Source organism: Triticum urartu, chromosome 6A, assembly GCF_056163025.1.
Source record: "Triticum urartu cultivar PI428250 chromosome 6A, HENAU_Tu73, whole genome shotgun sequence".
In the NCBI taxonomy this organism is placed as follows: domain Eukaryota; kingdom Viridiplantae; phylum Streptophyta; class Magnoliopsida; order Poales; family Poaceae; genus Triticum; species Triticum urartu.
The window spans coordinates 43,065,767-43,089,794 of NC_141878.1; the positions used below are offsets into that span (position 1 = coordinate 43,065,767).

General features: G+C 44.0%; 3 protein-coding genes across 4 annotated transcripts; 1 reads left to right on the forward strand and 2 right to left on the reverse strand.

Moving 5' to 3' along the window:
- The first annotated feature begins 11,810 nt into the window (after positions 1 to 11,810).
- LOC125517485 (syntaxin-51) lies at positions 11,811 to 14,572 on the forward strand. The gene is made up of 6 exons (XM_048682689.2): positions 11,811 to 12,257; positions 12,978 to 13,079; positions 13,231 to 13,334; positions 13,928 to 14,028; positions 14,107 to 14,151; positions 14,290 to 14,572. The coding sequence occupies exons 1-6, from the start codon at positions 12,043 to 12,045 to the stop codon at positions 14,419 to 14,421; spliced, it is 699 nt and encodes a 232-aa protein (XP_048538646.1). The 5' UTR covers positions 11,811 to 12,042; the 3' UTR covers positions 14,422 to 14,572.
- Positions 14,573 to 14,879: 307 nt separating this feature from the next.
- Positions 14,880 to 22,067, reverse strand: LOC125517484 (Zn-dependent exopeptidases superfamily protein). Of its 2 annotated transcripts, XM_048682686.2 has the most exons (12): positions 21,761 to 22,067; positions 21,079 to 21,136; positions 20,874 to 20,984; positions 17,973 to 18,110; positions 17,273 to 17,342; positions 17,138 to 17,193; positions 16,410 to 16,535; positions 16,068 to 16,207; positions 15,886 to 15,958; positions 15,730 to 15,804; positions 15,351 to 15,645; positions 14,880 to 15,259 (listed from the first exon to the last, which is right to left on the reverse strand). In XM_048682686.2, exons 1-12 carry the CDS (start codon positions 21,913 to 21,915, stop codon positions 15,240 to 15,242), a joined length of 1,317 nt encoding a protein of 438 aa, XP_048538643.2. In that variant the 5' UTR covers positions 21,916 to 22,067; the 3' UTR covers positions 14,880 to 15,239. The 2 variants fall into 2 exon arrangements, with proteins under 2 accessions (XP_048538643.2, XP_048538644.2); XM_048682687.2 differs by lacking the exons at positions 20,874 to 20,984; positions 21,079 to 21,136 and having other exon boundaries at positions 17,973 to 18,129.
- On the reverse strand, positions 18,138 to 20,349 carry LOC147963746 (uncharacterized). Its single transcript, XM_087527625.1, has one exon. The coding sequence runs from the start codon at positions 20,347 to 20,349 to the stop codon at positions 18,712 to 18,714; it is 1,638 nt and encodes a 545-aa protein (XP_087383751.1). The 3' UTR covers positions 18,138 to 18,711.
- Positions 22,068 to 24,028: the final 1,961 nt, after the last annotated feature.

Sequence of the window (24,028 nt, forward strand, 5' to 3'; positions counted from 1 at the left end):
GGAGACGTATCAAAGATCATATGTTCAGATCATATATGCATATTATTACCCCTCTGATTATGAACATGAATATGCTTTGTGAGTAATTACGTTTGTTCCTGAGGACAAGGGAGAAGTCTTGCTATTAGTAGTCATGTGAATTTGGTATTCGTTTGATATTTTGATAAGATGTGTGTTGTCTAGCCTCTAGTGGTGTTATGTGAACGTCAACTACATAACACTTCACCATTATTTGGGCCTAGAGGAAGGCATTGGGAAGTAATAAATAGATGATGGGTTGCTAGAGTGACAGAAGCTTAAACCCTAGTTCATGCGTTGCTTCGTAAGGGGCTGATTTGGATCCATATGTTTCATGCTATGGTTAGGTTTACCTTAATACTTTTGTTGTAGTTGCGGATGCTTGCAATAGAGGTTAATCATAAGTGGGATGCTTGTTCAAGTAAGAACAACACCCAAGCACCGGTCCACCCAGATACCAAATTATCAAAGTATCGAACGCGAATCATATGAACATGATGAAAACTAGCTTGACGATATTCCCATGTGTCCTCGGGAGCACTTTTCCTATTATAAGAGTTTGTTCCGGCTTGTCCTTTGCTACAGAAGGATTGGGCCACCTTGCTGCACTTTATTTACTTTTGTTACTTGTTGCTCGTTACAATCTATATTATCACAAAACTATCTGTTACCACTTATTTCAGTACTTGCAGAGAATACCTTGCTGAAAACCGCTTATCATTTCCTTCTACTCCTCGTTGGGTTCGACACTCTTACTTATCGAAAGGACTACGATAGATCCCCTATACTTGTGGGTCATCAAGACTCTTTTCTGGCGCCGTTGCCGGGGAGTGTAGCGCCTTTGGTAGGTGGAATTTGGTAAGGAAAAATTTATATAGTGTGCTGAAATTTACTGTCACTTGTTACTATGGAAAGTAATTCTCTGAGGGGCTTGTTCGGGGTATCTTCACCCCGTCTAGTAGAGCAAAGAGTTGCTCCTCAACCTACTGAACCTATTGAAAATGAAACTCCTTTTGAATTTCCTTCGGGTATGATGGAAAAACTGCTAGCTAACCCTTTTATAGGAGATGGAACAAAGCATCCTGATGAGCACTTAATATATGTGGATGAAGTTTGTGGATTATTTAAGCTTGCAGGTATACCCGATGATGTTGCTAAGAAGAAGGTCTTCCCTTTATCTTTGAAGGGAGACGCATTGATATGGTATAGGCTATGTGATGATATGAGATCATGGGACTATAAAAGATTGAAGCTGGAATTTCATCAGAAGTATTACCCTATGCATCTTGTTCATCGTGATCGCAATTATATATATAATTTCTGGCCTCGCGAAGGAGAAAGCATCGCTCAAGCTTGGGGGAGGCTTAAATCAATGTTATATTCATGCCCCAATCATGAGCTCCCGAGAGAAATAATTATGCAAAGTTTTTATGCTCGGCTTTCTGATAACAATCGCACCATGCTCGATACTTCTTGTGCTGGCTCTTTTATGATGAAGACTACTGAATTCAGATGGAATTTATCGGATAGAATTAAATGCAAGTCTGAAGATTGGGACCTCGACGAAGGTAAGGAGTCAGGTATGACACCTAAGTTTGATTGTGTTAAATCTTTTATGGATACCGATATTTTCCGTAAGTTTAGCACTAAATATGGACTTGACTCTGAGATAGTAGCTTCTTTCTGTCAATCTTTTGCTACTTATGTTGATCTCCCTAAGGAGAAGTGGTTTAAATATCATCCTCCCATAGAAGTAAAAGTAGCTGCACCTATTAAAGTTGAAGAAAAGACTGTCACTTATAATGATCCTATTGTTCCTACTTCTTATATTGAGAAACCACCTTTCCCTGTTAGAATAAAGGACCATGCTAAAGCTTCAACTGTTGTTCGTAAAAGCAATATTAAAACTTATACACCTCCTGAGCAAGTTAAAGTAGAACCTAATATATCTATTGTTAAAGATCTCTTGTCTGATAATATTGATGGGAATGTTATTCAGTTCGAAGGTGAAACTGCTAGAATTGCTAAACCTTGTGATAAAGATAAACATAGACCTGTGGTAGGCGTGCCTGTTATTTCTGTTAAAATAGGAGATCATTGTTATCATGGCTTATGTGATATGGGTGCTAGTGCTAGTGTAATACCTATTGACTTATACGAAGAAATTAAGAATGAAATTGCACCTGTTGAGTTAGAAGATATTGATGTTACTATTAAACTTGCTAATAGAGATACTATTGCACAATTGGAATTGTTAGAGATATTGAAGTCTTGTGTGGGAAGACTAAATATCCTGCTGATTTTCTTGTTCTTGGTTCCCCACAAGATAGCTTTTGTCCCATTATATTTGGTAGACCCTTCTTAAATATTGTCAATGCTACCATAGATTGCACAAAGAATGTTGTTACTAATGGCTTGGATGATATGGTTCATGAGTTTAATTTCTCTAAATTTAGTAAACAACATCGTGAGGAAGAATTACCTAGTAAGGATGAAATTATTGGTCTTGCTTCTATTGCCGTACCTCCTAGTGATCCTTTAGAACACTATTTGCTAGACCATGAAAATGATATGTTCATGAATGAAAGAAGGGAAATAGATGAAGTATTCTTTAAACAGGAACCTATTTCTGCAACATAATTTGCCTGTTGAAATTTTAGGGGATCCTCTTCCACCCAAGGGTGATCCCATGTTTGAGCTTAAACCATTGCGTGATAATCTTAAATATGCTTATCTTGATGAAAAGAAGATATATCCTGTTATTATTAGTGCTAACCTTTTAGAGCATGAAGAAGAAAGATTATTGAAAACTCTAAAGAAGCATCGTGCTGCTATTGGATATACTCTTGATGATCTTAAGGGTATTAGTCCCACTCTATGTCAACACAAAATAAATTTGGAAGCAGATGCCAAACCAGTTCGTGATCCTCAACAACGTCTGAATCCTAAAATGAAAGAAGTGGTAAGAAAAGAAATACTCAAGCTTCTGGAGGCAGGTATAATCTATCCCATTGCTGATAGTCAGTGGGTAAGTCCTGTCCATTGTGTCCCTAAGAAGGGAGGTATTACTGTTGTTCCTAATGATAAAGATGAATTGATTCCACAAAGAATTATCACAGGTTATAGGATGGTAATTGATTTCCGCAAATTAAATAAAGCTACTAAGAAAGATCATTACCCCTTACCTTTTATTGATCAAATGCTAGAAAGATTATGCAAACATACACACTATTGCTTTCTAGATGGTTATTCTGGTTTCTCTCAAATACATGTGTCGGCTAGAGATCAATCAAAGACTACTTTTACATGCCCTTTTGGTACTCTTGCTTATAGACGTATGCCTTTTGGTTTATGTAATGCACCTGCTACCTTTCAAAGATGCATGATGGCTATATTCTCTGACTTTTGTGAAAAGATTTGTGAGGTTTTCATGGACGACTTTTCCGTCTATGGTTCCTCTTTTGATGATTGCTTGAGCAATCTTGATCGAGTTTTGCAGATATGTGAAGAAACTAATCTTGTCTTGAATTGGGAAAAGTGCCACTTTATGGTTAATGAAGGTATTGTCTTGGGGCATAAAGTTTCTGAAAGAGGTATTGAAGTTGATAAAGCCAAGGTTGATGCTATTGAAAAGATGCCATGTCCCAAGGACATCAAAGGTATAAGAAGTTTCCTTGGTCACGCCGGATTTTACAAGAGGTTCATTAAGGACTTCTCAAAAATTTCTCGGCCTCTGACTAATTTATTGCAAAAAGATATACCATTTGTCTTTGATGATGATTGTGTAGAAGCATTTGAAATACTTAAGAAAGCATTAGTCACTGCACCTGTTGTTCAGCCACCTGATTGGAATTTACCCTTTGAATTTATGTGTGATGCTAGTGATTATGCTGTAGGTGCTGTTCTAGGGCAAAGAGTTGATAAGAAATTAAATGTTATTCATTATGCTAGTAAGACTCTAGACAATGCTCAAAGAAATTATGCTACTACTGAAAAAGAGATTTTAGCAGTTGTATTTGCTTGTGATAAGTTTAGATCTTATATTGTTGATTCTAAAGTACCTATTCAAACTGATCATGCTGCTATTAAATATCTTATGGAAAAGAAAGATGCTAAACCTAGACTTATTAGATGGGTTCTCTTGCTACAAGAATTTGATTTGCATATTGTTGATAGAAAGGGAGCTGAGAACCCCGTTGCATACAACTTGTCTAGGTTAGAAAATATTCTTGATGACCCACTACCTATTACTGATAGCTTTCCTGATGAACAATTAAATGTTATAAGTACTTCTCGTAGTACTCCATGGTATGCTGATTATGCTAATTATATTGTTGCTAAATTTATACCACCTAGCTTCACATACCAACAAAAGAAAATGTTTTTCTATGATTTAAGACATTACTTTTGGGATGATCCACATCTTTATAAAGAAGGAGTAGATGGTGTTATTAGACGTTGTGTACCTGAGCATGAACATGAACAGATCCTACGCAAGTGTCACTCCGAGTCTTATGGAGGACACCACGCTGGAGAGAGAACTACACATAAGGTATTGCAATCTGGTTTTTATTGGCCTACTCTCTTCAAGGATGCTCGTAAGTTTGTCTTGTCTTGTGATGAATGTCAAAGAATTGGTAATATTAGTAGACGTCAAGAAATGCCTATGAATTATTCTCTTGTTATTGAACCATTTGATGTTTGGGGCTTTGATTATATGGGACCTTTTCCTGCCTCTAATGGATACACACATATTTTAGTTGCTGTTGATTACGTTACTAAGTGGGTAGAAGCTATTCCAAGTAGTAGTGCTGATCATAACACTTCTATTAAAATGCTTAAGGAAGTTATTTTCCCGAGGTTTGGAGTCCCTAGATATTTAATGACTGATGGTGGTTCACACTTTATTCATGGTGCTTTCTATAAAATGCTTGCTAAATATGATGTTAATCATAGAATTGCATCTCCTTATCACCCACAGTCTAGTGGTTAAGTAGAGTTGAGCAATAGAGAGCTCAAATTAATTTTGCAAAAGACTGTTAATAGGTCTAGAAAGAATTGGTCCAAAAAACTTGATGATGCATTATGGGCTTATAGAACTGCATATAAAAATCCTATGGGTATGTCTCCATATAAAATGGTTTATGGAAAAGCATGTCACTTACCTCTCGAACTAGAACATAAGGCATATTGGGCTATTAAAGAGCTTAACTATGATTTTAAACTTGCCGGTGAGAACAGCTTATTTGATATTAGCTCACTTGATGAATGGAGAACCCAAGCTTATGAAAATGCCAAGTTGTTTAAAGAAAAAGTTAAAAGATGGCATGACAAAAGGATACAAAAGCATGAGTTTAATGTAGGTGATTATGTATTGCTATACAACTCTCGTTTAAGATTTTTTGCAGGAAAACTTCTCTCTAAATGGGAAGGCCCCTATGTTATCGAAGAGGTCTATCGTTCCGGTGCCATAAAGATCAACAACTTCGAAGGCACAAATCCGAAGGTGGTAAACGGTCAAAGAATTAAACATTATATCTCAGGTAATCCCATCAATGTTGAAACCAATATTATTGAAACCGTAACCCCGGAGGAATACATAAGGGACACTTTCTGGAACGTTCCAGACTTCGAAAAGGAATAGGTATGTGGTACGGTAAGTAAACCGACTCCAAAACAAATTTTAAGACAATATTTCTCCGTTTTGGAATATTTAGAAAAATAGAAAAATAAGTAGCAGTCCGGGAAGGACACGAGGGCCCCACGAGGGTGGTGGGCGCACCCTACCCCCCTGGGCGCGCCCCCTACCTCGTGTGCCTTCCGGACTCCGTTTTCTTGCACGTTACGTATTTTGATCGGTAAAAATTCTTTATATAACCTCCCGAAGGTTTTGACTCCCGTATCACGCAAACCTCCTCTGCTCTTGTTTTGAGCTATTTTCTGTCAGGGTTTTCCAGGCTAGGCATCATGTCGTCTCCCTCCTCCAACAATGGTGACAACGATGCTTGGCTAATGAAGATAGATCTGAAGAGGGAAGAACCCACGAGGGTCAACAAGGATGAAAGGATCAAGAAGGCCACGGAGGATCAAGCTCCAGCAGCAAAGACACCCTCCAACTTGATCATAATCTTCTCACCCCAACTGAGATCGAAGCTTTCAAGATGATTGAGTTAGCTCGTATACGAAACAAGTATCTCACACAAGAAATTTTTTTGTTGAAGGAGCATATTGTTGCACTCAAGGGCATTATTCGCAAGCTGGAGGACCTCTTACGCTCGATGTGCGATTATCCGTCACCGCCACCTTCTTCACCAACCAAGGAGACATAATCACATGGGTAAGGGCACTCCCCTTGGCAACTGCCAAGCTTGGGGGAGGTGCCCCGGTATCGTATCACAATCACAACTCCTATCTTTACCGTTTTTCTTAGTTCGATCCTATTAGTAGTATCTTGATCTAGTAGAATAAAGTTTATGGCATGATCTAGTTTTGAGTTTGCTTTATGATCTCTCTATGTAATCGAGTCCGTGAGCTATATATAATAAAGATTAGTGTTGAGTCAAGGGCTTGATTATTTTGCCATGATCTTGGGTGAATAAAAGAAAAGAGAAAAGAATAAAAAGAAACAAAGAGTTCATATTGATCTTATTGAGAGTAACGACTTCACATAGAAAGAGTATGATGATTAAAAGTTCTTGGGAGTTGGCAGACATAGCTTTGGTCATTGTTGCAATTAATAGGAAGTAATAAGGAAAGAGAGGTTTTCACATATAGATATATTATCATTGACATCTTTTATGATTGGGAGCACTCATTAAAATATGACATGCTAAAGGGTTGATGTTGGACAACAACGTAATGAGTCATGTCTTTCTTATATCTGAGATAAAGTATGTTGTCATGGATCCTCTAACTTGTTGAGCTTGCCTTTCCCCCTCATGCTAGCCAAATTCTCAGCACCAAGTAGAAATACTACTTGTGCTTCCAAATACCCTTAAACCAGTTTTGCCATGAGAGTCCACCATATCTACCTATGGATTGAGTAAGATCCTTCAAGTAAGTTGTCATCGGTGCAAAGCAATAAAAAATGCTCTAAATATGTATGATTGATTGGTGTGGGAGAAATAAGCTTTATACGATCTTGTGATGTGGAAGTAATTAAAGCGACGGACTGCATAATAAAGGTTCATATCACAAGGGGCAATATAAAGTGACGTTCTTTCGCATTGAGATTTTATATATCCAACCATAAAAGCGCATGGCAACCTCTGCTTCCCTCTGCGAAGGGCCTATCCTTTATTTTTATCTTCTACCTTATGCAAGAGTCATGGTGATCTTCACCTTTTCTTTTTCATTTTATCCTTTGGCAAGCTCAGCATGTTGGAAAGAACATGATATATATATATATATATATATATATATATATATATATATATCTAATTGGATGTAGGGGAGCATGAACCATTATTGTTGACATTACCCCTGAGGTAAAAGGTTGTTGGGCAAAACTATAAGCCCCTATCTTTCTCTGTGTCCGATCAAAACTCCGTAACCACAAGTATCGCGTGAGTGTTAGCAATTATGGAGGACTAAATGATAGTTGAGTATGTGGACTTGCTTTTTAGCTCTGACATAGACTCTTTCCGATGTTATGATAAATTGCAATTGCTCCAATGACTGAGATTATAGTTTGTTGGAGCCCAATAAGGTTTATGATTTATACTTTTGCATTGTGAATAGATCATCACTTGAATATAAGTAATCATATGACAAAATCTATAAATGTTGTTGTTATGAGAATAATCATGATGCCTTCATGTACGTATTTTATTTTTATCGACGCCTCTACTTCTAAACATGAGGACATATTTATTGTTATCGGCTTTTCGCTTGAGGACAAGCGAGGTCTAAGCTTGGGGGAGTTGATACGTCCATTTTGCATCATGCTTTTATATCGATATTTATTGCATTATGGGCTGTTATTTCACTTTATGTCACAATACTTATGGCTATTCTCTCTTATTTTACAAGGTTTACATAAGGAGGGAGAATGCCGGCAGCTGGAATTCTGGGCTGGAAAAGGAGCAAATATTAGAGACCTATTCCGTGCAACTCCAAAAGTCCTGAAACTCCACGGAACGTCTTAAAATAAATAAAGAAAAATCCTCGCCAAAGATGAAGGCCAGCGGGCCCACACCCTGCTCACGAGGGTGGGGGGTGCCCCCCCTAGGGCGCGCCCCCTACCTCGTGGGCCCCTGGTGGCTCTCTGACGTCCATCTTCTCCTATATGAGGTCTTTCGATGAGAAAAAAATGAGAAGGAACTTTTCGGGATGAGACTCCGCCGCCACGAGGCGGAACCTTGGCGGATCCAATCTAGAGCTCCGGCAGAGCTGTTCTGCCGGGGATACTTCCCTCCGGGAGAGGGAAATCATCACCATCATCATCACCAACACTCCTCTCATCGGGAGAGGGCAATCTCCATCAACATCTTCACCAACACCATCTCATCTCCAAACCCTAGTTCATCTCTTGTCTCCAATTCTTGTCTCAAAGTCCGGGATTGGTGCTAGTAGGTTGCTAGTAGTGTTGATTACTCGTTGTAGTTGATGCTAGTTGGTTTATTTGGTGGAAGATCATATGTTCAGATCCTATATGCATATTATTACCCCTCTGATTATGAACATGAATATGCTTTGTGAGTAATTACGTTCGTTCCTGAGGACAAGGGAGAAGTCTTGCTATTAGTAGTCATGTGAATTTGGTATTCGTTTGATATTTTGATAAGATGTATGTTGTCTAGCCTCTAGTGGTGTTATGTGAACGTCACTACATAACACTTCACCATTATTTGGGCTTAGAGGAAGGCATTGGGAAGTAATAAATAGATGATGGGTTGCTAGAGTGACAGAAGCTTAAACCCTAGTTTATGCGTTGCTTCATAAGGGGCTGATTTGGATCCATATGTTTCATGCTATGGTTAGGTTTACCTTAATACTTTTGTTGTAGTTGCGGATGCTTGCAATAGAGGTTAATCATAAGTGGGATGCTTGTTCAAGTAAGAACAACACCCAAGCATCGGTCCACCCACATACCAAATTATCAAAGTATCGAACGCGAATCATATGAACGTGATGAAAACTAGCTTGACGATATTCCCATGTGTCCTCGGGAGCGCTTTTCCTATTATAAGAGTTTGTTCCGGCTTGTCCTTTGCTACAAAAGGATTGGGCCACCTTGCTGCACTTTATTTACTTTTGTTACTTGTTGCTCGTTACAATCTATCTTATCACAAAACTATCTGTTACCACTTATTTCAGTACTTGCAGAGAATACCTTGCTGAAAACCGCTTATCATTTCCTTCTGCTCCTCGTTGGGTTCGCCACTCTTACTTATTGAAAGGACTACGATAGATCCCCTATACTTGTGGGTCATCACCTACTACGTGTTATGATCCGGCAACCCTGGAGTGACAATAGTCGGGACCACTCCTGGTGATGACCTTAGTTTGAGGAGTTCATGTATTCACCATGTGTTAATGCTTTGTTCCTGTTCTCTATTAAAAGGAGGCCATAATATCCCTTACTTTCCAATTGGACCCCGCTGCCACGGGAGGGTAGGACAAAAGATGTCATGCAAGTTCTTTCATAAGCATGTATGACTATTTACGGAATACATGTCTACATTATATTGATGAACTAGAGCTAGTGTCGTATCGTCCTAGATTATAACTGTCTCATGATGAATACCGTCCAACAAGTCACCGATCCAATGCCTACGAATTTATCTTATATTGTTCTTGCTAAGTTACCATTGCTATCATTAGTATTGCACTTGCTACAAAACTATTGCTATCACTGTTACTGTTACCATTGCTACTTTCATTACTATCAAACTATCATATTACTCTGCTACTGATCATGTTGCTGCAAATAATTAATCTCCAGGCGTGGTTGAATTGACAACTCAGCTGCTAATACCTTCAAATATTCTTTGGCTCCCCTTGTGTCGAATCTATAAATTTGGGTTGAATACTCTACCCTCGAAAACTATTGCGATCCCCTATACTTGTGGGCTATCACCCCCTGGGCGCGCCCCTTGCCTTGTGGGCCACCTGGCAGGCCCCGGTGCTCATCTTCTGCTATATGTTGTGTCTTGACCTGAAAAAAATCAGAAGGAAGCTTTCAGGAGGAAGCGCCGCCGTCTCGAGGCGGAACTTGGGCAGAACTAATCTAGGGCTCCGGTGGAACTGTTCTGTCGGAGAAACTTCCCTCCCGGAGGGGGAAATCGAAGCCACCATCATCACCAACGATCCTCTCATCGAGAGGGGGTCAATATCCATCAACATCTTCACCAACACCATCTCTTCTCCAACCCTATTTCATCTCTTGTATCCGATCTTTGTCTCAAAACCTTAGATTGGTATTTGTGGGTTGCTAGTAGTGTTGATTACTCCTTGTAATTGATGCTAGTTGGTTTGTTCGGTGAAATATATGCTCAGATCCTGAATGATAATTAATACTTCTCTGATTATGAACATGAACATGCTTTGTGAGTAGTTACGTTTGTTCCTGAGGACATGGGAGAAGTCTTGTTATAAGAAATCATGTGAATTTGGTATTCGTTCGATATTTTGATGAGATGTATGTTGTCTTTCCTCTAGTGGTGTTATATGAACGTCGACTACATGGCACTTCACCATGATTTGGGTCTAGGGGAAGGCATTGAGAAGTAATAAGTACATGATGGGTTGCTAGAGTGACAGAAGCTTAAATCCTAGTTTATGCGTTGCTTCCAAGGGGCTAATTTGAATCCACATGTTTCAGGCTATGGTTAGATTTATCTTAATCTTCTTTCGTAGTTGCGGATGCTTGCGAGAGGGGTTAATCATAAATGGGAGGCTTGTCCATGGAAGGACAACACTCGAGCACCGGCCCACCCACATATCAAATTATCAAAGTAACGAACGCGATCATATAAGCATGATGAAAACTAACTTGACAAATTCGGCGCACGTCTTAAATAGCCGCGACGAGGACCAGGCGAAGGGCCCGTCAGCCGCTTCGATGTGGCGCAGTGATCGAAGTTGGTTCCTCGGGAACCTACGTCCCCATTGAAGCGGCGGCTGCCGAGAGGTCGCGTCGGTCAGCGCCGCCTTCCCTCTCTCCGGTCACATCGTGACATTAATGCCGACCTCGGCCGATATGAATGCGGCGCGATAAGCGACACGTGCATCGGAAGGAAAGCGCGGGAGGGGCAGGTGACGGGTTGTTGGTGGGCCAGGTGGTCAGAAGCGGGTTTGGAGCGGTGCGGACTCCCACAAACCTTTCCCACGTTGGTTTGCGGGAGAAATCACGTCCAGACCGCTCCGTGGACCGATACATGTCGGTGTTGGATGGTTTCCGCGGTCTGAACAACCCGATTCAGACGGTTGCGGGAGGTTTACGGGTCCGCTTTGGAGATGCCCTTATGTTGCCGACCTCGCCGCTCCATCATAGTGTTAGTGTTGGAGCGGAATTGGGAGAGGCTTATTTGAAAAAGAAAGTGTGGGTGGGCCGTTGGTAGCTTGCACCTAGTGCCCACCTCAGGAGAGGGCAATGCCTCATCCACAGGAAATAATAAAAAAGTCACAATTAATTAAACTATACTCCCTTCATTCAGAATTATTTGTCGCATAAATGAATATATCTAGACATATTTTAGTTCTAAATACATCTATTTTCAAGACAAGTAATTTCGAACGAAGAGAGTACATGTAATCCGGCGTCTAATCCCTTCTTCCCCGTAGCTACGCTCCGTCAAAGGCACGGCGAAGAAAACCACCAACCACAAATCACACGCCAAAAGCCAAAAGTGGGGAAGAGAAAAGAAAGAAATCATCGCCGCCGCGGAGCAAATCGAGCAACCAGCCGGCGACGCGGCCGAACCGGAGCAGTCTCGCCGGCCGTCCCATCCATCGAGCTCCCCTGCTCGGCCCCGCTCCGCCGCCCCCGACGAGCCGATAGGGTCCATCTCCCTCCCGGCGATGGCGTCGTCCGCGGATCCGTGGGTGCGGGAGTACGGCGAGGCGGCGCGGCTGGCCGACGACGTCGCCTCCATGGTCGCCGACCGTGCGGCGCTCCCGCAGTCCGGGCCCGAGGTCATGCGCCACACCTCCGCCATCCGCCGCAAGATCACCATCCTCGGGACCAGGCTGGACAGCCTCGAGGGGATGCTGGCCAGGCTTCCCCCCAAATCCATGTACGTTTCGCTCCCTCGCTCGCTCACCCTAGCGCATCTTTCTTTTTTCCTGATTGCCAGCTCCGAAATGCATGGAGGAGGGATGATTTAATTGATTGGTGGTCGATTGCGGTGTCGTTTGACCTAGCTAGCCACCCCCTGCAGATCCATTCAGCTTTTTGTCTGAGAATTCAACACGCGTTAACAAGAAAAGATACTGTGATGATGTAGGAACCTAGTGAACTTGTATAAATGCTGTCGATACCATTTCAGCGTAACCCTAGGATCAAAATTCAGCTAGTTTCCCACCGTTTCACAATTGGCGATGCCGTGTACGCTTTACACCAATTGTGCTTCGCCTGCGTGGGTCGGAGGGTAGTTACAGAGAGAAAGTGGAAATGCCTTGAGAAGTTGAGATCATCTTATCTCTTGTTCGCAGTGGTACGAAAGTACCTTCATACATGTGTGCTGATTCATTTCTCACGAGATAACGTTTGGAGTAATTTTGCCCTGTTAATATGCATGTTCTCTGTGATGGTATGCGTGATATATGGTGTGTGCTGGTTGCTTTTGTACAGACACCAGCACCAATTTATCAGTTGTCACAATCACTTCTTCATGGCATCGAGATATCTTTCCTGTGTATGCTGCTACACAATAACTTCTCTTGATACATTTCAAAATGTATATCTGTTATTTAAAAGAAATATCCACTTATAAGGGATCTTCCATGTTGTGCAGCACGGACAAGGAGCTGAATAAGCGCCGAGACACGCTTTCAAATTTGAAATCTAGAGCAAAACAGATGGCAGAGAGTTTCAACATGTCGACCTTTGCCAACAGGTGTGTTCTGCATTTTGGTAACCATTGCCACCGATGTGATTAATCTTTTTAAAAGAAGGCTCGTCAATGCTTTATCGTTGTTAAAATCTTTTCAGGTGCATATTGATTAAATTTCTTATATGTATTACACATGTGATTTCTCACAATTCAGGGAGGATTTGCTTGGTCAGAGTAAGAAAGCTGCTGATGACATGAGCAGAGTAGCCGGGTTGGATAACCAAGGGATTGTTGGCCTTCAGAGGCAAATCATGAAAGGTACTGATGTATGTATGACTTACTATTCACGCCGCTGTGACAATGAAGTGTTGTGCTGATGTCAGAGTGGTTGGTTACTCGATGTGATGGCTGGCCTGTCGCCTTCCATTTCGACCACCCTCAGGCAGATACGTCAATGTGGTCGTGACATGTGGGGAGGTGTTTAGGGTGATGTTTAGTTTGAAGTGTTGTCTTTATGACTGGTCAAACAGTCAAACAAGACATTGCTGTTCCTCCTTTGCCTCACAGTGGACATGCCAAATCCATTCCTCTCCTCTCCATTTCATTGGCTTGAGTTTCTGGTGTCAAACATACAAACTCAGAAGTTACCAGTGGCCCTTGCATATATTCCGATTTCTCTATTAGGATTCATTCAGTTGCTTTGTTTCGAAAGAAAATGGCGAACTTCTTAAAATGTTGCATTTCTACTCAAAATATATGAAGAACTATTTGTGACGAAAAACGCATTCCATATTCCACGTGGCTGTATATCTACAATTGGCTAAAAATATTAGCAATTCACAAGAGTGATGAACAATTGACAGTTGCCTAATTCATTGATACTGTCTGCTACGACAATTTGCAATTTGCAGAACAAGATGAGGGTCTTGAGAAGCTGGAACAGACGGTGCTGAGCACAAAACATATTGCGTTAGCAGTCAATGAGGAACTTGACCTGCACGCAAGACTGATTGTTAGTTTCTTACTGCAATGCCACTTGTTTCTTTGCTCTCTAGACTGTGTGCTCACTGGCCTATCTTCATGATTGCAGGATGACCTAGATGATCATGTGGATGGTACAAACTCGCGTCTTCAGGTTGTATTTCAGACCCATCATGTGGATGACCTCGAAGGAATTTTCAACGCTGTTTGATGCTACCTCCTCCACGGAGGTAGTAATATATTTCATGCTTTGCACGAATTGAATTTTGACTCAAAACCCTTTCTCATGCAGCGAGTGCAAAAGAGGCTTGCGGTCCTGAACAAGCGCGCCAAGGGCGGCTGCTCCTGCATGTCCATGCTGCTGTCCACCGTCGGTATAGTGATGCTTGTGGTTATTGTCTGGCTCCTCATCAAGTATCTGTAACCTCTGCCCAACTCAAATCAGTTTCAAGTGTGCAGTTCTTTCAAAGATAGTATGGTTACTTCCGCTTCGCCATCACTTCGGCGAGAAATGGGAAATATGTATGCCACATGTGCCCTTATCGGGTTGAAATGAAAAAGTTCAGACTTTTGTATGTCTGCAGTATATGAGTTCATACTTCTTCTCCTTTACTTTGCTGTGCTGTATTACAGTCAATAACGTACACCCTCTGCTTAGGAATACATGTTACGATTGGATGAGACGCGGTCAATATAAGTAAGAAATTTCGAGTGATCTCAAATGCAGTACATATTAACTAAAACCATAAAAAATGGCATTTCATAACAATACTATTTTCATACGATCAGTCTAAACAGTTTAGTGCATATTAACAAAAAAAAAACTCATAATAAATAAGAATTAGACCGCAGTTCAACATTTCAGTGAAGAAACTCATGATATGTTGGTAATGGAATATCACATTCAATCGTGTCAAAGTAAGTCCACAGTGAAATGCTACTTTCAGTCATATCACAATAAGTCGACGATTGAATGTTAGATTCACAATTGTGTCAAAAAACCAGCAACCTACGAAAGGCGCACATACCATTCTGATTCTACCTATTCATCACCACGAACAGATATCAACAGCTCTACAACTTACATTTATGACTCGTCGAAGACATAAACAGATCACTCTTGACATACATCTAGCATCTAAGCAGAGGCTGCAAAACACCATTCTGATTCTACCATCCTTGTCATCTCCTGTCGCCGTGCCTCCAAAGTTGCCCCCGAAAACGGACTTTTGTTGGAATGATTCATGCTGTACTTTGTTCATCTGCGGCAATAAACCATGAGCACCATTGCCAACCCATACTGAGCTGAATAGCCTAGCTCCAATTGATTCGCCCGTGGGATTCAAATGTTACCTGAGTCTCTGCTCCTGTTTTTTGATATCCTCGAGCAGAACATGAACATCAGCAGGAAAGTCGATAGCATAAATAACCTAAAGTAGGTTTTTAGCTCCTGCATTCCGAGGTCAAGGCCTTCAAGTTTCCCATTTTCACCGCCGCTCTTTTGGTCCATATTTCTCTCCAAAATCTCTCCTCCCATAGGGACCCAGTTATCCAGTGCTCCTTGGGATACTACTTGATCGTCGGGTAGGGTTCGCAGCCCTTCCTCGAAAAGTATGAGAAACGCCATGCACCACTTGTTAATGACTCTCTGGAAAGGAAAACTGTGCTGTCAGACATATGGCCAAAAAAAACTATGTACATGACTAGATGTGCAGATCCTAGATTTGCGTACATCAAATGTTATCTTGTCAACAGGGTTGAACATTTTGAAGCAGTCATCGGTGGATGCTTTCTCATCTCCATATATCTGAATACCAGCAAAGTGATGAGTCATGTTATGTCAATACAAGTTCATAATAGTCGCAACAGAGACAACAGATGAACTTACCTCAAATGTGAAAGGCATTGGCACCTTCGCAATGTCATACAGATAATCAGTTGTAGTCCCATGTGCAAGGTACCTAGCAAGTGATGGGATAAAAAAGCATTAGTACATTTCCTTCGTTGAAGGCTAGAATAATAACCCTCTTCGATTCACATAACTTGAGCAACTTGTCAGATGTTACATACCCTACAGCTCCACCACCTGATCCAACTAGGCAGCTGTCTTGGAAATTGCGATGGTTCACATTCTCTAAAACTGACCTCATCAAGTGAGAAGGCGCTCCATCTGGTGTAGTATTCTTGTGGTCATATGGCATAAATAATGCCTGTAGTTGAACAGAAGAATGAGAGAATGTGTAAAAGCAATAGGCATTGACCAAAACTTATTTCTCTAGGTTTCAATACCACTGTGTGGAACTACACATGAGATTGCTACTAAAGACAGTTATATGTTAGGCCCCTCCCTCCGCTTGATGAACAATTGATCAAACTTTATGTTATAGCTGCAGAACGCAAGAGCTGCATTACCTCCATTCCAGAATGCACATTCACCCAGATATGCGGTTTAAATGACTTGGATAGTTCTTGCATGATCTGGGCCTCAGGTTCACTGAAAGGAGCAGTACCAGGATCCTCCTCAAATGGGTTATAATCCTGTAATACAAGCAAAAATGTATAAATGTAGTGCATAAGATTGATGCTGTCCACTAAAGTAAACTCTGATCAATCAACCAACAAAGAACATGCATGGTAAAAAGATAAAGGTGCACTTGCTCAAAGTGTACACAAGTTTAGAAAATTCTGGTTGCCCAACATGACAATAAGAACATACATGGTAACAATAAAGGGCCATAGCTATACTTGGTCTATCCACTCCAGATCTGCAAAAATCTGACCTTTAATTCAACTTCAGTTGTTCCTGGATGTTAATCAACCTAACTCTTTAGGGCAATGCTATATTATTGGCTATAAATTACACAGGTTCGCTAAGTAATATCACACAAAAAGAAACCATAAACTGTGGAAGTTAACATAAAAGACTTCAATCGTTCAAGCTTACTACTCCCTCCGTTCGGAAATACTTGTCCTAGAAATGGTTGTATCTAGACTTGTTTTAGTTCTAGATACAACCATTTCTAAGACAAGTATTTCCGAACGGACGGAGTAAGATGCATTTCAATAGAATCAATATATAGTTGAACTCAAAAAGAGTCAAGTTTTCCTGGTGCACGATGATAAACCACTGAGACACAAACCTTTTCCTTCTTTCCCCAATCAACGCTCCAATTTCTGTTAAGATCAACTCCTCTTCCTGTGTGAAGAAATAAGAGATTAAATAGTTGGCGCATAAACTGCTTCACGTGATGGATTTTTAAGAAAAAGACAATCACCATTTCTCCTATCACAAATCTCCCCTGCTTCAACGCGCTTACGGCCATTAAAATTTTCAATTGGCACCACCTAAAAAGATTAAAGGCAACTTTAGAAACCACTATACCTCCTGAGTTCGAGAGACCTATTACTAATGTGAACAGAAGTAATAACACGGGAAAGAGGTGGATGGGGGAGAAGGCAGACAAATATGAATGAAGGTAAAGAACAGCATGTGACCACATTTTTCCTTCTTTAAACTAGGATAACAGGATCTGCAATAATCATGATTATTTCTACTAAGAAAACCATGATTTTGAATTTGTAATCCATACAAAAGCACTTGAGGGAAACATACTTCATAAACATATTAAATAATACTGTGAATTTTTCATGGGTATAACTTTGAGTGAATAATAATGCTTACAGAGTGCAGGAATAACATACGTAAAAGATCCCTAGTGCACTAACATTTGAACAATGCGAGTAGATCAAAGTATAGTTTGATTTCAGAGAGCATCTATAAGAACAACTTCGAAAAGAAATGAACCTGATATTTCAATATCTAGAGTACTTTTTCAAAGAGCAGATCACCCTCAAAACTATACTAATTCGGTGCAGTGAATAGCAGAACAGCGAGCAGAATTGCTTCCCATAAATCTCTTACTAATTATGCATGCCAAGGACTGAAGATATAAAATAAGTTGCAGACGTACTAACTTTGATCACAAGGTGCTCCAGAATCTTCTCAAAGGATGATAGATCCACACCGGCAATTTTGCGCTTCTCCGTCAAAATGTAGAGCAGACTTAATGCAAGTTCAGAGGTAATAAGTTCTCTGCCATGCTGCCCAAAGCTCTGGAAGACAATGAACCTTCTGTCAAAACCACAAGGCATCAATAATCTAATTTGCAAAATAACGTGCCAAAACGTATTGAAATACATAATTGTGTTTTCGTTATGTTGTGAGGCCACTGCCCACTACACCACCAAGGCGAGGGAGTTGCGAACAAGATGGATGATGGTAGAAACTAGGGTTCTACCCGGTCTAGGGCGTAGCCTGTAAGGGAAGGAGGGAGGAGGGGGGAGGAGATTGCGCGGCGGCCGGCGGCTGGGCGCCGTCCTTGCGGCTGGTGCGACGGCGGCGGACGCAAGAGGCGGCTAGGGTTTAGGTCTCCCGGCTCCCTAAGGGAAGCCGAGCAAATATTGATTGCTTCTTGCTTGATTAGATTGATACATCTCCTCTCCTTATATAGAGAGGTTTACTTGACTCCTAAGCAAACGATCCTAATACGATAAGATAATTGGGCTAAGCCCCTAATAATGATTAAGATACTTGGGCCATAACCCACTTGGCTAAGCCCATAATATGCTGGTCATAACACTTCTCCCCGCCTGCACAAACAGCTCGTCCTCGAGCTGTAAGGTGGGGAAGCGCTTGCTGAACTCCTCGAGGTGATCAACCAGCGTCAAACACCTTCTTGACAACTGAGGCGGCAAGGTCGGCGGCGACGACGTCCTCCGGAATGTAGTCTGCAACCTCCAGGTAGAAGAGTCGTGGGCAGGCGTGGCCGGGCGTGTAGGGCTCGTCGCAGTTGAAGCACAACCCTTGGCGGCGACGCTCGAGTAGCTCGACCGAGGTGAGCCGGCGGAACAGGCGCGCCGCGGTCACGGCGAGGGGTGCCGCGGAAGCCTGAGCAGGCCGACCCTGAGCGGGATCTGGCCAGGGTAGCGACCCAGTGGCCCGGGACGGTGACTCCTGCTGGACGGCCACCGCGCGGCGCTCGAACGCGCGGGCGTAGTACATGGCCGTCTGGAGATCCTGGGGTCCCCGAAGCTCCACGTCCACGCGAATGTGATCCGGAAGTCCACCGACAAAGAGGTCGGCCCGCTGCTGCGCCGTCACGCCCGACGCGTGGCATGCCAGGGCCTGGAAACGGTCGGCGAAGTCCTGCACCGTGGAGGTGAAGGGAAGGCGGCCTAGCTCTGCCAGGCGGCTCCCGCGGATCGGGGGCCCAAAACGAAGGAGGCAGAGCTCGCGAAAGCGCTCCCAAGGGGGCATGCTGCCCTTGTCCTGCTCAAGGGCGTAGTACCAGGTCTGTGCCGCGCCACGGAGGTGGTAAGAGGCGAGCCAGGTGCGCTCCGAGGCGAGGGTGCGCTGCCCGCGAAAGAACTGGTCGCACTGGTTGAGCCAGTTGAGGGGGTCCTTCGTGCCGTCATAGGTGGCGAAGTCGATCTTGGCGAACCGCGGCGGTGTCTGGGTCGGAGTGCCGTGTTGAGCTGGCTCGGAGGTGCGGAGCAGCGAGGCGGGTGGCGCCTGGTCGGAGTACTCCGGGTAGGGACCCGCGGAGCCGGATGGCCCGCCGAACTGCGGAAACGGGGTCGGCTGCTCTGGAGCCGTGGTGTAGACTGGCGATGGCGAAGACCCAGCTGCCCAAGCTGGTAGTGGCGACGGGGAGGGCGGGAACCGGACCTGGTGTATCGGCAGGCCGGCCGGTGACGGCAGTCCGGAGCTGGGCAGAGGTGGTGCCTGGAGTTGCAGCGGTTGCTGTGGAGAGTGGGCGGATGCGGCGGTAGTCGCGGTGGCAGTAGGGGGCCACTGCGGCCAGAGGGGAGCCGCGGCTGGGGGTGGCTGCAGGTGCAGCAGCGGCGGTGGCAGCCCGCTGTGGTGCCCCGCCTGGAACGGCAGCAGCGGTGTCCCACCAATTGCAGGCGCGCCCTGGGAAGGCCACGACAGCCAGAGCTGGGCCGCGGCTGAGGGCGGCTGTAGGTGCAGCAGCGATGGGGGCCCGCTGGTGTGTCCCGCCTGGAACGGCAGCATGGGCGTCCCGCTCGGGCCAGACGCGTTCTGGATAGGCCAGTGCAGCGCCGGATGGCTGTAGGCGGGGGGCGCAGCCGGCGGGGTGGCGTGCGGGCCGGCCAGGTACAGGGTGATGCCCTGGACGGCCGTCACGAGGTCCCACAAGGTGCTGGACATCTCCTCCGGCGTGAAGACGGGGATCGTTGACGGCGGCGCGGAGGTGATCGGGGCCGGCGGCGTTGGGGACCCGGCGGTGGTGATGATGGGCAGCGGCGGCGTGGGTGGGGATGACGACATGATCGAACCTGAGTCTCTGGATACCAAATTGGTAGACACTAGGGTTCTACCCGGTCTAGGGCGTAGCCTGTAAGGGAAGGAGGGAGGAGGGAGGAGGAGATTGCGCGGCGGCCGGCGGCTGGGCGCCGTCCTTGCGGCTGGTGCGACGGCGGCGGACGCAAGAGGCGGCTAGGGTTTAGGTCTCCCGGCTCCCTAAGGGAAGCCGAGCAAATATTGATTGCTTCTTGCTTGATTAGATTGATACATCTCCTCTCCTTATATAGAGAGGTTTACTTGACTCCTAAGCAAACGATCCTAATACGATAAGATAATTGGGCTAAGCCCCTAATAATGATTAAGATACTTGGGCCATAACCCACTTGGCTAAGCCCCTAATATGCTGGTCATAACAGATGAACTGAGCATGCTTGATCTCGTGACGTTGGTTGGATGATACAAGAGGCTAAAGCTAACTAACTGGGGCAGAATGAAGCTTATGTTTGGGGGGAAATGCTGAGAGATATCTGTTGGTGTTGGGAACTAACCAGAAGGATTTTAATCTTCGAGCCATCATGTACGGTTTTCTTCACATGATTAAAAGTAACAACGAGCATCTCCGCAGAATACCCTTTGTTACTAGCTCTTACTGTATCCATCTGCAACAGTTAATAAAAGACGGCGTAAAAATGCCACTTAATCCCGAACCAAACCGGCCAACAACAGCTGAACAATGACAGTTAAGCCACTCACGGTCAACCTATCCGGATTCCGAGCAACGAGGGCCTTGATCTCACTCAGAAGGGTATCACTGTGGAGAAAAAGAAACAGACCCAGTTAACCCAACACTAAGCGTTGCACAGAAAGATAGATGCACGCAAAATTGGCAAAAGTCAACGCGGCAAACAAAACAGACCCCCCCCCCCCCCCCCGGCCTTCTCTTTTTTCTGGACAAAGGGCATTTTTTTCCCAAATCGATCAATGAAGTAAGAACTGCAAGAACTAAACTTGGCACTGATACAATAGACATAGTAGGTTCAGGCATGTGACCTCTGGTGCTGTGCACAGCCAGCCATAGCCAGTAGCTCCCGTCGGCTAGCTAAAATGACAGTCAGGGGTTGCGATTGCAGACAGTGACAGTCTGATAGACGTGTCTTGTTGAAGGTGGACTAACAAAAAATTGCCATACTGCGTCGATCCCTAATCAACTAGCAGCCGATGTTGGAGAGCGGAACCCCGCGCCCATTGCAACCAGCAGCCGGCGCGTTAGACTACAGCGACAAGAAGATGCTCAATTCCAGGGGCTACCAGCTGAGACAGACCAGGCGCCGGACGCCGGCCGCCGGGTGGCGCGTCCGTGTAGGCCGGCCTAGACGGAAGGAGGAGCTACCGGAACCCGCGAGGCGGGGAAGAAGCCACGAGACGCGCGGCGTACCTGGGGCGGTAGAGGTCCCGCGAGATCGGAGTGACGGAGGCCGGGATCTTCCTGGCGGCGGAGGCGGGGGAAACGAGGGCGGCGAGGGCGAGGGCCAGGGCCAGGGCCACGAGCCGGCGGGCGAGGGGCGGGGGCGGGGGCGCGGAGGGCGCCATCGCCGCTGCCTCCGCACGGCCGGCCGGAGCTGAGCTTTCTCCCTCGCCGGCGATCCGCCCGCGCGCGCGCGCTCCGACTCGCTCCCCGCTCTGCCTCGCGCCCGCCTCTCTCTGTCCCTGTCTCGCTCGCTTGTGTCGCGGGGATTAATTTGATTAACTCGCGGGGATTAATTTGTCAAATTTATACTAGTATTTGGATTAGTGGGGGGTCATTAGCAGTGGCTTTCGGTTCTTTTTCTAATCTGTTAGCGTGTTGGGCTCGTGCGCACCAGAGCTCACGCACTGGAATTTTTTTTAAACCTTTTTTCGAGGTTAGTTCAAATCCAATGTGGGTTGGTTTGGATTTGGGTTGGGTTTGATGCCATCATGCAATCTTTTTTGCGAGTTTGATAATGGCCTTGGTGATAATGGTGGTCCAATGCACGCCCGGATCGACCTCCGCGAGAAAAAAAAACACTGAAAATACTTTTCTTCCTTGTATAGCACATCACCTAATTTTTATGCATTTATAACACTTCCGTCCGTTTTAAGCCTTAGCGGTGTTAAATAAAATTTAGACTTAAAGCTGCTCCCTCCGTACCATAATGTAAGACGTTTTTTTGACACTACACTAGTGTAAAAAAACGTCTTACATTATGGGACGGAGGGAGTAGTAGATAGAGAAGAAAAAGTTTGTTGGTGTCAAACAAGGAAACAAAACTTAAAATGGTGTGTTAAACAAGGAATTCTTTCGAGACTTTTTTTCAAAAAAAAATTGGACGCTTTCATTTTGGTAGGCTTTTACTTTCCTCAATTGCATGATGAATGATGTGATGTTTAACTTGGTAGGCTTTTATTTTGCTTTTGTATGGAAGGAATGAAACCAGATGAGGTTCGCCAGTTGATGTCGCAATTGGACGCAAGCCACACCCTCGGCCTTGACGGCATTGCCACGTCCATACCCTATAGCCAAGAAATGAGAAGGAATGCCGAGGTAGTGGTGGAGGATGAAGTTGGAGAGGTCGAGAGGACGAGGAGCCGTAGACCCAAAAAATGAAAGAAAAAAAAGGGCTCAATGGTCGTGCAACTACCAGCCGGAAGAAGAATTTGCTTTGTGCGACGCATGGATGAACATATCTCTTGATGCTATGGTCGGGGCCGGTCAAATGAAGAACCCATGGTTTAGTTGTTTGTTGGATTGGATGAAGTTTATCAGTGTTCATAGTTGAATTATGATGTGGTGTTGTTGTGGTGCATTTGTTTGGGTTTGCGCAAACGTTTCGATGAATTTGAAAAAAAAAGTTCTAAAGGATGGAGTAGACAAACAAAAATTTAATTCTTGAAAAAATAGAAAATTAAAAGATGAAGGATATGATGGGGGAATTAAGATATGAGGGATGGAGCGGGGATGCCCTAAAGGACTAACGAAATTTGATGGAAGCCGAGGAGAGGATTTTTGTTATCCCAATTTTCCATGACAAGAAGAATTGTAGATTAACACATATGATGCACTACTCAACTTTTTTGAACACAGTATGTCCACTACATGCACACATACACCTTTATGAACGTACACACATACTATCTCCGTCCTTATTTATTGGTCCTCATTGTAATCTGTGTCAAATTTTAACCATAAATTTAACTAACAAAATATTTATGCATGTCACAAAAACTAAATCATTGAAAACTATGCTCAAATACGAATCCAACGATATAATTTTTGTTGACATGCACTTATATTTTGTCAATTAAATATTTAGTCAAAATTTAGTACAAATTACAAAGGGGACTAGTAAACCAGGACGGAGGCAGTACTGTTGGGGAACGTTGCAGAAAACAAAAATTTTCCTACGGTTTCACCAAGATCTATCTATGAGTTCATCTAGCAACGAGTGATTAGATGCATCTACGTACCTTGTAGATCGCGAGCGGAAGCGTTCAAAGAACGGGGATGAGGTAGTTGAACACGACGTGATCCAAATCACCGAAGATCTTAGCACCGAACGGACGATGCCTCCGCGTTCAACACACGTACGGAACGGATGACGTCTCCTCCTTTCTTGATCCAACAAGGGGGGGAGAGGTTGATGAAGATCCAGCAGCACGACGGCGTGGTGGTGGATGCAGGGCG

Excerpts from the sequence above, each read along its gene's own strand:
- LOC125517485 (XM_048682689.2), top strand. The coding sequence starts at position 12,043 with ATGGCGTCGTCCGCGGATCCGTGGGTGCGGGAGTACGGCGAGGCGGCG. Across the intron at positions 12,258-12,977 it reads AGGCTTCCCCCCAAATCCAT|CACGGACAAGGAGCTGAATA; the intron begins GTACGTTTCGCT and ends CATGTTGTGCAG. Across the intron at positions 14,029-14,106 it reads ACCTGCACGCAAGACTGATT|GATGACCTAGATGATCATGT; the intron begins GTTAGTTTCTTA and ends TCATGATTGCAG.
- LOC147963746 (XM_087527625.1), bottom strand. The coding sequence starts at position 20,349 with ATGTCGTCATCCCCACCCACGCCGCCGCTGCCCATCATCACCACCGCC.
- LOC125517484 (XM_048682686.2), bottom strand. The coding sequence starts at position 21,915 with ATGGCGCCCTCCGCGCCCCCGCCCCCGCCCCTCGCCCGCCGGCTCGTG. Across the intron at positions 15,646-15,729 it reads TTGACAAGATAACATTTGAT|AGAGTCATTAACAAGTGGTG; the intron begins GTACGCAAATCT and ends TTTCCTTTCCAG. Across the intron at positions 15,260-15,350 it reads AAACAGGAGCAGAGACTCAG|ATGAACAAAGTACAGCATGA; the intron begins GTAACATTTGAA and ends TTATTGCCGCAG.